The sequence below is a fragment of the Melitaea cinxia genome, chromosome 5 (assembly GCF_905220565.1).
Source record: "Melitaea cinxia chromosome 5, ilMelCinx1.1, whole genome shotgun sequence".
Lineage (NCBI taxonomy): Eukaryota > Metazoa > Arthropoda > Insecta > Lepidoptera > Nymphalidae > Melitaea > Melitaea cinxia.
In genome coordinates this window covers 9,930,578-9,948,727 of record NC_059398.1, presented here as the reverse complement: position 1 = coordinate 9,948,727, position 18,150 = coordinate 9,930,578, and the positions used below count along the sequence as shown (strand labels likewise).

The 18,150-nt window shown below is 30.0% G+C and overlaps 2 protein-coding genes and 1 long non-coding RNA gene across 3 annotated transcripts in view; 1 reads left to right on the top strand and 2 right to left on the bottom strand.

Moving 5' to 3' along the window:
• Nucleotides 1–1,845: 1,845 nt before the first annotated feature.
• Nucleotides 1,846–9,684, bottom strand: LOC123653564. The gene is made up of 4 exons (XM_045589557.1): nucleotides 9,452–9,684; nucleotides 3,386–3,574; nucleotides 2,858–2,980; nucleotides 1,846–2,105 (listed from the first exon to the last, which is right to left on the bottom strand). The coding sequence occupies exons 1-4, from the start codon at nucleotides 9,563–9,565 to the stop codon at nucleotides 2,031–2,033; spliced, it is 501 nt and encodes a 166-aa protein (XP_045445513.1). The 5' UTR covers nucleotides 9,566–9,684; the 3' UTR covers nucleotides 1,846–2,030.
• Nucleotides 5,445–18,150, top strand: part of LOC123653565 — a 24,544-nt gene continuing 11,838 nt past the window's right edge. Inside the window, exons 1-2 of the long non-coding RNA XR_006743121.1 lie at nucleotides 5,445–5,557; nucleotides 12,683–12,702. This is a non-coding gene — a long non-coding RNA (uncharacterized LOC123653565). The remainder of the gene's footprint in view (nucleotides 5,558–12,682; nucleotides 12,703–18,150) is intronic.
• The window catches only part of LOC123653562 (CKLF-like MARVEL transmembrane domain-containing protein 4), an 18,740-nt gene continuing 14,549 nt past the window's right edge, over nucleotides 13,960–18,150 (bottom strand). The window contains exons 2-4 of the mRNA XM_045589556.1: nucleotides 16,912–17,070; nucleotides 15,522–15,623; nucleotides 13,960–15,013 (exon numbers count right to left, since the gene is read on the bottom strand). Of these exons, the coding sequence (XP_045445512.1) occupies nucleotides 14,921–15,013; nucleotides 15,522–15,623; nucleotides 16,912–17,070 (354 nt within the window). The 3' untranslated portion in view covers nucleotides 13,960–14,920. The remainder of the gene's footprint in view (nucleotides 15,014–15,521; nucleotides 15,624–16,911; nucleotides 17,071–18,150) is intronic.

The following is an 18,150-nucleotide window of genomic DNA, read 5'->3' as shown; positions in this document are numbered from 1 at the left end:
GCTTATATATTAGAAATGTACGAATAATACCAGTACGCGTGCGTACCTACGCTAAAATAACAATCTTTTATATCACAAATTATCATTTTTCTACATTTACGGCATATTATATGTAATAAAAAATAGTTCGGCATATCAATACATATAATAAAAATGTAACGGGTCGCTGTCTGTACATTTAAGACATGTGAGAAAAAAATATTATTGGGACCTTTATCAACGCAAATAGCACCCAAAATAACGATTGTCAAAATTTTTGTCTGTTTGTCTGTTTTTCTGTGCGTTTGTGCACGCTAATCTCAGAAACGGCTTATCCAATTTAGATGTAGTTTTTACTAATATATTTTGGGAAGCTTAGCTTAACATTTAGTGTTTGTTTCATATCAATCGGTTTATAATTAAAAAAGTTATGCCAATTTAAAGAATGACGTTGGACATGTAAAGTCACTATTCCACATGGACGAAATCGCAAGCACAGCTAGTTAAAATATTTAAATAATAGTAACAAACTTATTTCAAATTACATAAATCAAAAACAAGGTAGGCGAGTTACAAAATATTTTATCCTTGAGATAAGAATATATATTAGGATTTGTAACAAAAGGAACAATTAAAAATAAATGCACGGCGTAGCGTTCATTTAAAATTTTAATTAACATTGCATGTTATTCAAGTTATATTAATTACGATAACTATATTCGAAAGAAGTAATAACAAATTATATTATAAGCAACAAACAAAAAAAAGAGAATCTACTTTCACCATCATTCATATGAAATAAAAAATTATAATTGTTTAAAATATTAATTTCTTCTATAGTCATATGCATGTAACTGTGTATTAATACTTACTCATCATATTATATATTAATACGGTAAGGTTAAGATGTTTGCCTCCCTTTTTAGAAAAAAATCTCACAATTATTCCACATAAATTATATATCATTTTATAGGTAATAGCTTGCTCTACCGGTATCCATAACTAAAAAAATGTTATTTCTTTTGTGTTTGTAAATAAATTAATTATTAAAATTAAATATGACGGCTTAATTTTGAGACAACGTCAACATAATTGACGGTCGGTAATTTTTTTACTTATTTAGTGCGAATTATTCGCACGGGTATTGCTAGTTATACCTAAATTATATTAACATAAAATAAATAGTTTATCTTATAATATTTTGTTTCACAAATTTCAACTTAATAAGTGCATTTAATGACATTAAACAACGGACATAAGTTTATGGCATAAGAACTATTATGGCAACAGTGTACTAATAGTTTTTCATTTTATTATGTATATTAAAAAGGAGTAGATACCTAAATATTTGCTTTTCTTACAACATAAACACGTAAAAACCTATAACGTATCAGAGGAGACTTTTACAAATAGTTTAAAAAACACCGATTTACTGTACATGACACTATTTAAATCAAGAACTAATGCAAGTTAGACGTATCATGAAATAAGAAAATAAAAACTAGATAATATGCATTTAAAAATCTTTAAACTATTCAAACACAATTATGTTTTTTTTTTGGTTTTTATTGTCTTGCAGCACGATAACATTCAGTAGCAAACTTCTTATTTTATTTATGATGTGGATAGATTAACTAAAACATACTTTATAAATGGATAGCTTCAGTTAAGTTGTTGGAACGTTACCTTTTAATTTCATTAAGAGAATTCTCTTGATTAATTCTGTCAAACACACGTTTGTTTCAATAAAATTAGGAGTTATGATGTTGACTTATATGATGATATTTTTTTTTATAAATCACATATAATCTTAACATGAACATTTAACGCAATGTATTTGACCTTTGTAGAAATATTAACACTATATTAATCGTTAAGTGTAAAAAATATTTATTATATAGAATATAAAATCACCGTAGAAACATACAACACGACACACGAATAGCCATAGGTATCATTACCTATAGAATATCAATACTTTTAAAAATATACATAATAGATTCAAAAGTCCCTAAGTATCCTAAACTTTATCTATAATAATTGTTTGCTAATTAAATACCGCGGTAAGAACGATTTGCCAAAACCGTGCTAAACAAGTAGAGAGCTGCCATGACCAATCCCATTACCTAGAACAAAATTGTTAATTAGTTATAGTTGAGACATCTTAACTGGCATAAAAATGAAAATAAAAACAAATGACACACAAATACTTGTTATGTATTTTATACATTTGTATTGTATGTTATACTCAAAATATTGTAATAGTTCATAAATGAATACTGCATTACTGCAAAACAGACTTCTATTTCAGTCATAAGAGCATCATTTGAGCCCCGCTGTATTGAGGATTAACGGATTTAATAGTACTTATATATCTTATATTATTATCATAGCTCGTTATATTTCTTAAAAATACAAATTCATCACGATGTGTTTTGAAGTGAAACTTCTTTAGGCGCATTAGGGGTAGGTAAAATTTTTACGGATCAAACGCGTCACTGCGTCACAAATTTTAAACGTCGATAGCGCGTTGAATACACCGGTTCTCGTCCGACAACCGAAGCAACGTCAGGCGCGGTCAGTACTTGGATGGATGACCGTATGGGAACACTGCGTGACGTTGACTTTTTTTTTCAATTTTTTTTTAAATTAGTTTGCCGAAGAAATTTCACTTCTGACATGTATACTCTGTACGCTCGCAATTTTTTTATCACCGATCACGTATTAAATTTAAAAATAAAGCTGTATGATGTCAGCTCAAACTTAGATCCTCAATAATTTAGTTCCACTTTTAATTACGATTCACGATAAACATCCACTGATTAATTACTATCACAATAAAGTTACGATAAGTAATTCTAAAATTAAATATACACACCGCTGCAGCTAAATAGGGCTCAAAATCTCTTCTGTAACTGCTTTTTTGGTGATTTACTTCGATCAAAAGTGTGAGACCCGCTGCAAGATATAATATAAATGCCACGCCGTGATATATCACCTCCTGGAGTTGTAAAAAAAATATTACATTAATATTAAACAAAAAATATTCTACTCAAATATTCTATATGTTATTGACAAGATTATAAAAAAAATATACATATAATAGTAATAATATATCAATAACTATATTAATATAACAATATAACTTGTTTTTCTGAAGATAAATATATTATAACAATAATAATAATCTTTATTTAAGAATGTATTATTTAGCATCTAATCTTCACAGATCAATAGGTCCCCACGAAGCTGGCTTGATTGTAAATCCTTATTTTAGCTTTAGGACCTCCACTTACCATAAAGTATAAATCGAATTATACTTTCTGACTGCATACATTTCTTATGTAATAAAATATAAATGCTTATAAGTCAGAAGAGAAAATATATTAAAAATATTTCAACTTACATATAAAGTTTTAGATATAATGGAGGCCGTAGATAATGACATTATACATGACAGAAGTAAACAAAACGTTCCTATTAGGAATGTCACCGAAACCAGTAAGTAGAATAATTCCGGCTTCTGTCCATTGTAGCGTAGGTATCCTGGCTCTAAATAGTATCCAACAACGCCGACACACGCCGCGCCCAACAACTGAAATAAGTAACAAGGTAAAATAATACAATCCACTTCAATTTTGTTGAGGTACTGTTGTGTTTATTTTAGTAAAATAAAATTATACATATGATACAATAAATATTACCAAACTATTACCTATTTTATTGTCATTAGTTGTAACAATGAAAACCGACAAAATTAAAACTCAAATCTCAAGTCAATGTATACTTAGTTGTATACAAAAGAAGTATATTATTGTTCCACTAAAAGATTTATTTCTCTTAGGTTTTGGCATACCATCTCAAGTTTGGTTCATCAGCATCAATATAACATTTGCAAGCTACACTTAAACTAATGATTCAATGAAATCAATAGATCTTTTGCATAGAACATTAACTTAATAATAAAAATACTTTTTTAGAAATTCATCACGTCAGCCTATAGCCAGCAGTGATGCTGGCTATAGGTCTCCCCAAGTTCGCGCCAGACATCCCGACAATTTCCGCAATCCTAATCCAGCCTACACCGGCAATATTACGTAGATAGCTGGGAATAGTGGGGCTGCCGGGATCTGAGGGCCGAAACTTCTGCTGCGAAATCATGAGGGTTATTGCCCATAGTCACCACGCTGGGCAGACGGGTTGGTGACCGCAGAGCTGGGTTTGTCACACCGAAGACGCTGCTGCCCGCTTCGGCCTGTGTATTTTAAAGCCAGCATTTTGATGGTTATCCCGCCATCAGTCGGCTTTTTAAGTTCCACGGTGGTAGTGGAACTGTGTCATCCATTAGTCGCCTCTTACGATACCCACGGGAAGAGAGGGGGTGGCTATATTCTTTAGTGCCGTAACCACACAGCAATTTTAGAAATTACAGAATAAGTATGCATCTGGAGTGTCTATTTTGGATAAAATATACAAACCAGTGGAAGCAAAAATAGGAATTTTCATTCTAGTTTACTTCGTGTACATATAATTTTATCGTATGGATAGCAGATTAATAATTTTTATTATTGTTTTATTAAAGAGCTTATCATCACTAATTAACAAGATATAATAATTATATCTGGCAGTTGACTTATTTTCATAGAAAATTGTATATAATAATCTTTTATAATACTTTTTCAGGAAATTTTTAATCTTTTCAAACTTAATGCATAAATAAAATATACCATTCCGACATATAATCAATCCGAATAAAATCCGTGTGGCTGCTATAAGTAATTTTTGTTCAAAGTGTCGCACAACTACCCTTTAACTAAAAAGTAATTCAAGGAAGTTATGTCTTTTAAATAAAATTCTCGTGTCACAATGTTAGTTAAAATACCTACTCCTCCGAAACGGCTGGACCGATTTTTATAAAATTTCGTGTGCATTCCGGGTAGGTCTGAGAATCGGCCATCATCTATTTTTCATACCCTTAAGTTATAAGGAGGCGGGGGATTAAGAGATTATATATATACATATATATACCCTCTTAATCATCCTTAATAATTAAATTAATAAATCTTATATATATAGGGTTCGTTCAAGAGGTGCAGCGCACCCGGGCGCGGAGTCAAACACAAAACTCGAACAAAAAAAATAGGGAAATAAGAGTATTATATTTGAAGGAACTAAATTATACAATAATTTACCAAAAAACATTAAAGAGGCAAACAGTATAAATCAGTTTAAGAGGCTATTAAAAATACACATATGTGAAAAATAACACAAAACAACAAAAAGTAATAAGAATTGTAATAATTAGAATAGTATAATGACATGGAATGGTTTTCGACTAATCTTAATTTAAATAAAAAACAAACAAATATATGCAATTTCTACTAACTCATACCACTTCCAATTCTAATTAATCTATGCTTTTCTATAAAACTAGGTACAAAGTATTCACAGACAAATCTTTAAAAAAATATATTATTTTCTGTATGCTTTGCGATTGTTGCTTTGTTTCGCCACACATTGCTATACGATTTTAGTTGTAAACTTAATTTAATGTTCTCATATAACTGAATATTGTATTGTTTTTGATAATGAAGTTTCTTTTACCCCAAATAACAATATATTATATAAATACGAGTATAACTTAAAATGTTGATTTTTGTTTATGCATTTTTTTTTTTCTGGTAGTACAGAACTTTCTTAAAATTAATAAATGAAAGATTAAAATTATATTGCCTAAGTTGGTATGGTACTTACCTGTTAAATAATAATATAAAAATATATAATATTAATACGAGTATAATATATTAAAATGTTGATTTTTGTTTGTGCTTTTTTTTTAATTACAGAAAATTTAAGAAATTAATAGATAAAAGATTAAATTTATATTGCGTTTTTTACAATAGCAGGGGCGCGGGCTAATTACCCGCACCCAGCAGCAACTAAAAATAATAACTCTGTACAAAATAAAACAACACACAATACAAAGTACGTGAAGGTAAGAAATTTAAAACCGTATTTAAAATTGAGATTGAGCATTTTCAGAACACGGCTCTTCAACTTCTCCAAATATAAACAGTGCTTGCTCAATATTGCAATACGATTTCCTAAAATAGCCGAAGGACGTAGTCTTGATTACTAACGAAGCTTGTAATGGTCTTCACGAGAGGAAAGTGTATTGTGCTTTAGTTTTAGCACAGGGATATATTCAGTTGTTTCCTATAATACATATTTTATAATTGATTTTATCATGTTGAATGGATTCGTCAAATATGTTCAATATCCATACTAATATTATAAAGTTGAAGAGTTTGTGTGTGTGCTTGTTTGTTTGTTTGAACGCGCTAATCTCAGGAACTACTGGTCCGATTTAAAAATTTCTTTTAATATTAGATAGCCCATTTATCGAGGAAGGCTATAGGCATATATATATATATATCACGCTTAGATCAATAGGAGCGGAGCACCAATGAAGAATGTTTCAAAATCGGTTAAGTATATAGGTAAGTATAATACTAGCTGACCGCGCAAACTTTGTTTTGCCATATTTGTTATGAACCCCTTTAATCCCCTCCCCCCTTATAACTTGGGGGTATGAAAAATAGATGTTGTTCGATTCTCAGACCTACCCGATATGCTCACAAAATTTCATAAAAATCGGTCAAGCCGTTTCGGAGGATTTTGGCAACAAATACAGCGACACGAGAATTTTATATATTACATATAATTAATTTATATACACAATTTCACAATTTGTAGATTAGAGAGAAACAAAAGAATCTTAATATATTATTTGTAACATATATTATAATTATTTTGTTATATTCCTCAACTTCAATGTTGTACTACAGTACTCTGTCTGTAGCAATCACAGTACATAAGGAAGTACTCGTAGTATTCGTTTTGAAGCTAACCATGAAGGTTACTAATAAGTAGGTACTATTATTTATTTGTAAATAATGATATTTACCGTGTTCGCTGTTAGTCATTGTGAGTTTTCGATATTTCGGCACTATTGCAAGCGTCGAGGTCTCGAGTAGGTATATACTGATCATGTAATTTTTTCAGAAGATTATAGTATTTTTTATATAAATTAATTTAGTTTACATATCTTCCTAAATGAATTGCTTAAACTTTTTATATGTATATTTAAAGGAAGATGTATTTGTATATCATTACATACTTAGTCGCTTCCCGCTGTCTAGACAGTCATGTCTATATGCTTAGATCTATAAAACTACGCAACGGATTTTGATGCGGTTTTCTTTAGTAAATAGAATGAAACCAGAGGAAGGTTTATATGTATAATATATGCACAATATAGTAGAGGAACACTAATAGTTTTTGCAACCGTGCGAAGCCGGGGCGGGTCGCTAATTTACTATGAAAGATGAATTAAAACTTATAATGAACACACAAATATATAACTAAATTCATTATAATTCCCTTACCGCCGTGTAACGTACAAAATAACAAACAGTTATATCTACTTCTTATTTATTATAAGTATTATTTAACACTTTAGTACACATTTGAAATTAAATTTGTAAAATAACAATATTACCTACAACTTAAAAAAAGTGCATAGCCGGCCTTATCAGGGATCATGCAAGTATTACGTAAGCAGAATATTTTGTAATTTTTAACCCCCTCCCCCTTGTCGGCGAAAGTCAGTAAACTACCCACCCCCCCGTGCTTGCTTAAACATTGGTATATATAGTTTTAAATCTTGCACATTGCACAATTAATATTCGAATATTTGTTCAAGAAAATGTTAACATTTGTAAACATATTTAACATATTAAACACATTCTTAACATTTCAAACATATATATTTTGTCTCTTTAAAATTTGATAAATTCAAACTGATTGTTCTCATTCCATTACACTTGAATCCGTGAATCCAAGTTTTCGATGACATTGGATGTTTGCTATTCGATGATATGTGTGTGCTCACTTTCATGTTCTTTCGGGATATCGAAATCGTTTCTTCGAACAATTCAACTCGTATTCGGCTGAAGATTGTATTATGCAAATAATCGTGCGAAAATTCCTCTATTTCGGTTCATTCTTAACACTGCGTGACAGATAGTAAGCAATGTTTAAGATAGACAAGTTAGCCATATTTGCTTGAATTAACTAAACCTACTTCATTTTACAAAAAGAAAACAATAAATAAAAATAAATATTGCTGACGTAACCACCACCTAAATCCCCCCGCGACCCCGTGTCATCAAAAATAAGTAAAACAAAGAGCCAACACTAGAAATAATTTCAGTTTGTTGTTTTTATTATTATTATTTTTTTTCTTACTAACGACTCAAATCTGTTTCGTTTAATTTAATAAAGGAGACTACAATTAAATAAATTACTAAAAAAATTCTGTTGTTACTCAGTTTATGGCTATGAGTACGAATAAATGTAGGTGACGCGTGCGGTGACATCATAGCGATTCGAAGAAAAACAAGGATTTAAACTGTGTATCAATGTCATATTTCCGACACTTATTGAGGTCATTTAAAATAATTCAAATATTACACTTTCAATCAATACAGATACAGTAAAATAATAATTTTGATAACATATAATGTATAGGTATTTAGAAATACATGGAGTGATGGAGGTCTGCTGTTGCGCGCGCATCATACAAAATACTCTGAATAAGAAAGAAAAAAGAAGATATTATCTTCCACGTTTGATTATTTTGATATCTTTATACAACATAAAGTTATATAAAAGTTAAGCCGATATAACGATTTTAATAAGCCCTGTATGCTTAAAAAATTGTAAGCATAGTATCTTTTCCATTTCTATCTTTTAGGTTTAGTTTTCCTTTGCATAAAATATATTGTTAAGATAATAAACAAGCGAATGAAATCACAAGTTTCAGATATTATAAAACATAACACGTTTACTCAGTTTTTTAGAATTGTTTTTGATAATTAAACAGCCTAGCCTAATTATATAGCTATAGGCCGTAATTGGTATTCAAAAGCCGAAGAATTTAGCTTTTAAATTAAAGCTTTGCATGTCTTCAAATATATAACAAAAACTTAATAACTGAAACTAAGAAGACAAAAGCTCGAACAGAGAACATTTGAAATTAATAAATATGTTGCACATACAGACACGGACGTCTGTTCCTAAGGTAGGCCACTTGTTCATTTGTTTTTAATAAATAGTATTTAGTAAGACGTGAACAAAAAGTTAATTATACAAAAAGCTTAACACAGCAACGATTACTTTATTCGAACTTAATATAAATAAACTGAACTGATCATCGTTGTAGAAGATAAGAAACGGTTATTGAACCCAGGACATATAAGATATCGACTAATCATACGATAAATATGTTATTATATTATGACCATGCTTGAATTAGTAATTACCAACTTGAATAGCGTTTATTTCTACCTTAGCTAATTAGTAAATCCTTTTTATTAATTATCAAATGTTAAGTTTAATAACAACATACCAGCTGTGCAAGTTTCAGTAGTCCTGGTGTGCTGCCGAGGTAGCCGGTATTAATGAACAGGGCACTTCCAGATGTGGTAGTAGTTGTCCTCGAGATCGTGACTGTGTGTGACATGTTGAACTACAACTGAAATAAGTAGTACAATACAAGAATTATATTTCATAATAAATGTGATTTATAGTTATAAAAGAACTGCAGAATTGGGGCACACCATGTAATAACTGAGGTCATTTATATCGAATACTTTAATGAAGTAAACATCGAATGTCGTCGGAATAATTAATAAGCGATAACTTAATATTTAAAAATAAAAATTTATGAACCAGTTACATGTATATTTTTCCCTTGCCTTCTTTAATTTTCACTGGGTGATAATAAATTAATAAGTCAGTCAGCCACTCAGGATTTTTAATTGAAAAAATATAAAAAATGGAAATACTTATAAACTTTCGAGTGTCGAAATCTATTTGAGACTAACTATTAACATTTCTTCTATGAAATAAAGCGGTCTAGTTTCTCCATTAAATTTCCTCCATAGCTATTTCGTAATAAGATGTCTCATCTCTGAAAACGGACGTCTAGGTCGCCGTGTTGGCGGCCGTAAAGTTTGTATGCCGAGGCCGCCTGCTGTGGCGAATATATAAATTCTTTGCTCAGTTTTATAAATCCCCACATAAAGCATTAAGAACAACTAAAAGTAATATATTACTTAAGTATTTTTTATAAAATAATGAATTATATATTTTCATATTTAGCAAACAGTAGATAGCTACTGTTGCTAGCGTGACAGCTTGACAGCATCTTAAAAATCTAACTTTTCTATAGAAAAGTTATAAAATAATAGAAAATAATAATATAGAATTATCTATTTCTGAATGGAGAAGATTAAATTACACACGTCTATGCATTAACATATCTCAAATACGTGTGTGTATTTCATGTTTAAATCGAATTGAATTACTGAAGTAAGTTTTTATCAGTACCAGCACTTGGCTAATTATAAACATGACCACAGTTTAATCCAATTTTTGTAGGTTAGTTTATTGGTAGGTTTATTGTAAGAAATAAATTTATTAGCAATTATTCAAGCGAAATAGATATAAACCATTTTATTAGTAAGCTGCCGGTCAAGGGTCCCGAATCCCAAACTGCAATCCTTTAATTTTTGTCTATCTCTAATCTCTATCTGTCTGATCGGGCCGCATCCTATCATAATAAATTACTATGAATCAATCTTGGCATGATTACAGTCCGCACCACAAGTTAAGACACTACTTTATATCGTAAAATTCAGTAGTCCTTTGGAAGAGGGGACAAAGTCAAAACTTGTAAACGCGAACGACATCGCTTGTAATTAATAAATAAGTAAAAAATATTCATTATTTAACAATACACAGAGTTACAACATTTGTAACAACATCCAAATGAAGAGACGTATGTCAATAGAGGTGTGTTATTTATATTAATAAATATTATTTTATCACTGGGATGTAGTAAAAGATCAAATTAAAGTAATAAATATATTATTTCAAATTACTTACGTCTTTTTTGCAAACGAAAAATATCACAAATGAAAACGAAAATGCAGATTACGAGCAGCAACAAAGTAGAGCGCTTGCGGCCGACTGTAATGACAGAGGGTCTGAGTTCTGACTCACTTGTTGTATCGCGCGTGCGTAACACTCGACTGACGTTGTATGCATATAAAAAATAATAACACCTTGATAGTAAAAATAGCTTTATTTGAACCAAAAGTTAATAAAGTACATGTTATTTACATAAATAAAGTAAAGCTTAAATACAAATTATTCTTAAAACTACACATTCAACATCAGCTGATGACAATAAAATATGGCACTAAAGTTCACTAGACTTTAAATTTTCAAGAGTTCTTGACTTTTTCTTGAGATACCAAATATGATTTGAAAAAACAATATTTCAGCTTTTATTATATTTTCTTAAAATATATTTTGAATGTATACCTAATAGTTTTTTTTTTTTTTAAAAAACCCCGTTTTTATCATTATCTCATGAAAGAAAGAAAAACATCGTTTTTATTATACGGATTTAACTTTTTTAGTAGGTAATATCAACATGAGCGTCATTAGCTTATTAACCGACTTCAAAAAAGGAGGAAGACTGTATTAGATTTATGTGTAAGTTATGAGACATTTTTTCGTCGACCTACGTTGTATTATAAACACATAACTTTTTACTGAATGAACCGATTTTAATGACTATTTCTTTAATTAATTATTTTTGATTTTAAGCATAAAATTCCCTGCTGTGCCCTACCATCTCATCCGATTTTTACATCCATATTAAAAACAAAATTCAAGCAACCTAAAATTAAGTTAAAAATAGATTTTTTTAATTGTCTTTCCATGGCCCTTGGTCATCCTCTGCTCTTTCGTTAAGATCTATCACCGACTTTTTTTTGCATTGATACGTAGTTTCACGACTTAAGTCATCTATACTATAGATATACTATATTTTTTAACATTAGAAGGCGAAACTGGACACTTTAATAATAAAATGTATCATTTGACGATTCTAGTTAACATACTAAAATAGGTATTCAGTACTACAAATTTATATGATAAATTATAAATTATGTGTATATTAATAATTTTTAATTCATTTCTATCAAAAAAGATAACTTGAAAAAAATGTTTTTGTGCGTGCCATCAAAATTTTCAAACGTGCTACTTGTGACACGCGTGCCATTGGTTCGCCATCCCTGATCTTATAGCATCAATTTGCAAAAAAGTGACTATAAATAAAATAATACTTTTTAAGTAAAAAAAGTATCAATGTTGCAAATTGAAATAGATTCTGTCTGAATTTTTCATGCATGTTTCAATGCAAATAGGTATAGACCAGCGAAACACGAAGTAAGTACATACAAATATTATGTTGCATATTTCGTATGTTCATACGTTTAATGTTTTGTATGTTATAATAATACTACTAAATGTGTAATTTAAATACGTACCTGTTGTTTTCTCGACGTTCTGGCGAATTTGCATCCATCGTGGTCACGAGCTGTTTGGTTTTGTAAAACGAACTATTCGAAAAATATTTGCCTAGTATTTAGTAGGAGAGCACAGATGATTTTTCTGATGAGGTCAATATTTAAAATAGTTTAGACAAATAATATTTTTACCTATCAGGGTTATCACAAGAGAATTGTAACGTTTCGTTATAGTACGTGATGTTTCAATCCAAAAGCTTTTTTTTTAATTTTATTTGTATATAAAATTAATTAGAAATATATTTTAAATACACACACGGTCTTCTGTTCCTTAGGTAAAAAAATTAATGCCTGTTTTAGGTAACAGCCAGATGATACAGATACATATTTGTAATAAATGTACCTAATATACGTACATATATACGTACGTATACGTATATATATTTACTTATGTAAATATATAATATGTATTATACCTATATAGCTTAAGAACGGAATCGAATGAACAACCACCTGAGCAAAAAGTGTGAATTTATAGTAAGATCAGCAAGTACCAATTTTATTTTCCAATTTATGTCAATTGTACCTACATTCATTAGGTTTTCTATTGAATAAGTAATTATTAACTCTCTAATCCCGTGGGCTTCGTAAGAGGCGACTAAGGGATAACACAGTTCCACTACCACCCATGGAACTTAAAAAGCCGACCGATGGCGGGATAACAATCCAAATGCTGGCTTTGAAATACACAGGCCGAAAATGGGCAACAGCGTCTTCGGTACGACAAAGTCAGCCCTGCGGTCACCAAAACCCGTCTGCCCAGCGTGGCGACTATGGGCAAAACGCATGAGGTCGCGCCAATCTTGCTTATATTTTTAAGAGCGATATTATGAATAAACAGATAATAAATTAATTTAAATTTTTTCTCTGTAATTTTCTCCTTGTATAAAAAAAATCTGTTGCCTAGGCTTTCTTTTAATTGAATTTTCCCTCTGGAATCTCTATGATTTTTCCTAACTGAAACTTTTTGTGTAATTATTTATTCAAGCCATTTTTTATCCTTTCGAAAAAAAATAATAAATTAAATATCTGGGGACAGTTTCTCTGGGTTAGGGGGTTCGGTTGGGGGATGTAATTAAAGACCTAACTTGAAATGCAATAAAAATATAACTTATGCGTTTCATTTATAATCTACATTACGATAAAAACTGAGAATCACTGTCATTCCCATTGTTATGTTTCACTTCCTTAATTTGAAAAAACGTTAAAATAACGTGTTCTTTGAAGAATAGGAAGTGAACTCAACCATCAAACAATTTGGGCTCCGTAAGACCAAGGAAGTGCAAATTTGCTTCACCAATTTGAAATTAAATTTATTTTCTAGCTGTGCTTAAAACATGAGTAAAAATAAAATATTTTGTGTTTAAATTATGTATTTTACACCACAATTTTATAAGTAGTAACTACTAATTGTTTTATTTTATATTCTAAAATAAAAAAAAAAATATGTTTTAGAAATAAAATAATTCAAACGTTTATGTTAACACGTGTTTTATTAACTCTTTACATATTAGTTAAATTAAGCTAGTGTGTAAATAATAACCCTCACATTCTAATATTAGGTACTTAGGTATGAAATCTTATGTTTCATAACTTAACAACAATTGACACATCTGTTTGATGCTAGAAACAGTAGATGTATAAAAATAATATTAGATGTATAATACTACGATATAATGTCTAATTTGCACCATAAACAGAAAATAACGCTGTTTTAAATATTTGACATAACTTTCATTTCGAATTTATTTTTAGATTTTAAAAATGTCACAACCGTTAGTCACCGACTGATTTTAGATCTTAATATCAATCAATCATATTGAAAAGAATCTTGTAATTATTCGAGTTTATAATAATTACAACATAGATTCGACTAGTTATAATATAAATGAAATAATTATGGTCATATTGAACAATAGGTAAGATAAGAATACGTAGCTGTGCAAAGTGCCCGTAGATTGATTTTTAAAGAACAGTGTACACCGATTATAATTTATACGTAAAACCTACAATTGATATTTGAAAAATCTTAGTATATAATAATGTAAAAGATATATCCGCATACATAACCCATCTAATACTATGATTCAATATCCACCCACTCTTTATAAAATGAATATGATTTTTTTTTTAAACAAAATGAAATAAATTTAATTAGAATAATTATAGTTTTTATTAAAAGATCTCAAACTATCTATGGCCTTTCAATTTAGTTACAATTTAAATAATATCAAAATATCCTAGTTTTAAAGTTTAATAATATGTAAAAAATTTATTTTGTCAATAATTAGATACATACAATATTATGTTTATTAAAACTCGTCAAATAAACTTTGTCACAATCAAACGACTGTACAATAGACAATAAAGATTTCTGTAAAATAAAATTAATAACAAATATTGGTCTTCAGTTTCTACGACGCGGGGGTGAGTCCTCACGCTGCCGCTGCCAGTGTGTTGCTTCTATGCTCTTGGAACAGGAAGTACGAACTGGCTGCGTAAGCAAGGGTATTGAATATACCAAAAACCTGGAACATTAAATTTAAATATTTACGAACTTTAATTTCTATTAATCATTTGACTCAAAGAATATTTTTATTTGTTTTTTGATCGCCTAATCAAAGAAATTTCTAGACCGTTTTATTTTTACGTTACAAATCATTTTAGAATAATGTTTAAAGGCGAAGATTTGGAAGATACCTTAGAATAAGGATAGGACCTAAAGCTTCTTAAGCACATAAAAACCTGTTTGATTGTGAAGTATTAAACAAATTATTACATATATACCTACGTACGCTTACTATCCTATCACAATTATGATATTGACTTTATAAAAAAGTTTTTTTATCAACATCAAATCAATTTCAATTATTCAAAGACTCGACAAGTAAGAATCGTGGTGCGATTCGTCTTATGAATTCGAGGACAAACGACGAGAAAATAAACATTTTTATGTTTTTACGTATCCAGTTCAACATTTCATTCTAGTAAATACACAGAGAAAATATTATGTTAGTTAAAATAAATGAGACTTACAGCAGCCGCTACGTTACGTCCGTAGTTACCGTAGAGCGACGTAAACATGACTATGAATGCTATGAGGTAGAACAACGTCTCGAAGCTTGTGCTGATTAACTCCTAAAAATAAAATGTTTTATAAATTATAATTATTTTTACACTTTTTAATAAATAATAAGACCTTAAAAATATATAATATTAATTAAACGAAATGTAAGTGAAAAACTCAATATTTATGTACCGTCATATAAGACAGTCTGTCTCGTGTTGTCTGTATGAAAGAATCATGAACGTGTCCTTTCTAAAAAAACAAATATTGAGTTAAGAATGAACCAAGTAAGTAACCACTAAAAAATAAAAGGACCTAATATCAATAGGTGCAAATCACACACTTTCGTTGCCAATAAGTTACTATTCACGATGTCCACTAATCCATCACATATCAAAATCTAAAATATCAAAATCTAAAGAACTATTAACATAATTTCCGAAGTCCAAAAATGTCAATACAGTCTCCACACCAACCTTGTGATTGTCCATACTGAATATGAGACACAGAGCAAATTGCTAATTTATAATTTATGTTTGTAAGACGAATTGTTAATATTATTTCTACAAATACATGAAATCTGAAAAAGAAATAAAAAATCGCTGCACACTCAACGGTCCCCAGTAAGATTTTCACCTGTGTCGGGGGTCCGGAAACACACACAGATCCTATACAAGTGTTTGTCATGAGTGGGGATCGAACCCACGACCGCAAGCACAACAGTCGTCTTGAAACATAATGGCAAGTGTGAAAAGAAAATATAAATATTTACCAGATAACAATTTGATAGATTAATAGTCAGCATGACTGTACCTATAATTACCTATATTGAACTGATACGGTTATTGCCTTTTCGGTTGAGCGAAGATCTGTCATTACACGTTAAATTTAGGCGTTAATTTACCCATAACTGAAATGATTTTATATCAGATCTGGTTAAATGTGTATTCGTATAGATTTTTATTTTGGAGATTACTTCTGGCAGTCAAGTCTTCATATTATTCATAATCCTAACCAGTTATTAGTGACAAAAACTAGAGGAAAATGGAGAAAAGTGTTAAAACATTAAAAACTTTTGTCTTTGTTTATCGTATTTAAACGTTTTTACTTTACTCATAAGCAATTAAAAAACCAATTTATGGAATGGTATAATGGATCATTGTTAACTGTGTTACATTTAATTATTTTTCTTTATTTGTATATTAATCGAAAGTACGATCGTAAAGTATAACAAATAACTGTTAATTATTTTCTTAGTTACCATATTGTTGTGGAGTTTGTTTGCATTTTGTTAGCAAATTATGTATATTATGTATGTTTCTAGCAGCAAAAAATGGTATCGGGTTTTAAGATACTCACTGATAGTACCCAGTTAATGGGTATCTTAAGAGCCTCACGGATGCTGAGCAGATAGACGAAGCTCCACAAGAGCGTGGTTATGAAAGCGGTAACGGCCACGAACACGTACCACGCAGACGCCCACGGAGTTCCCAATGACATACACAATATGCCTAAAATCTGAAATATTATAAAATAAGTTTTAGGAAAAAATTTAGTTCTTTGCTCGATTGGCATATGGCACATATAATATTTTTATCAAATTCTTATATTTTATAAAAGAAAGAATAATTGTGTTTGCTCGCAAACGAAAAAAAAACCGACTTCAATTACATCGACAAGTAATACAACGTAGATCGACAAAAAAATAGTCAAGCAACTACGCGTTATCAAAGATTACTCAAAAAGTAGTTATCAGATCTCGATAAAATTTAAATGTGACCACATGATAAACATCAGCTTTCGATTAAATTAAAAATTATCAAAATCGGTACACCCAGTAAAAAGTTATTACGGATTTTCGAGAGTTTCCCTCGATTTCTCTGGGATCCCATCATCAGATCCTGGTTTCCTTATCGCGGTCCCAAACTAGGGATATCCCCTTTCCAACAAAAAAAGAATTATCAAAATCGGTACATCCAGTAGAAAGTTATGCGGTATAATACAACGTAGGTCGACGAAAGAAGCGTCAAGTAAAAACGCATTATTAGATATAACTCGAAAAGTAGTTGTTAGATCTCAAATAAATTTAAATGAGACCAATTGGCACACACCACCTTTCGATGAAAATAAAATTTGTCGAAATCGGTCTACCCGGTCAAAAGTTCTGATGTAACATACATTAAAAAAAAAATACAGTCGAATTGAGAACCTCCTCCTTTTTTGGAAGTCGGTTAAAAAAGAACAAAAATGCACTAATGACTAAAACGACTTGCATACATGTTTTCTTTAAAAATTCCTTAACCAAATTAAATGAGGTACCATATTTTATATTCGCCAGTACACAGTAATAGTTGTTTGATTTAAGTGGCTTTGTTCGCATCACATAAAACAACATCAGACATTAACTAAAAACTATAAATGGATACGCGAATTTCACTTATTATAATGAAACTACTTTTTCGGATTTTATCGCACTTTATTAAGTTTTTTTAATGCCCGACGTTTCAGATACTTTACATCAACCATGGTCATGGTCCTCCCGTGACCATGGTTGCTGTAAAGTAATAAGAGTAAAGTAAAGTAATAAAAGTTTCAATT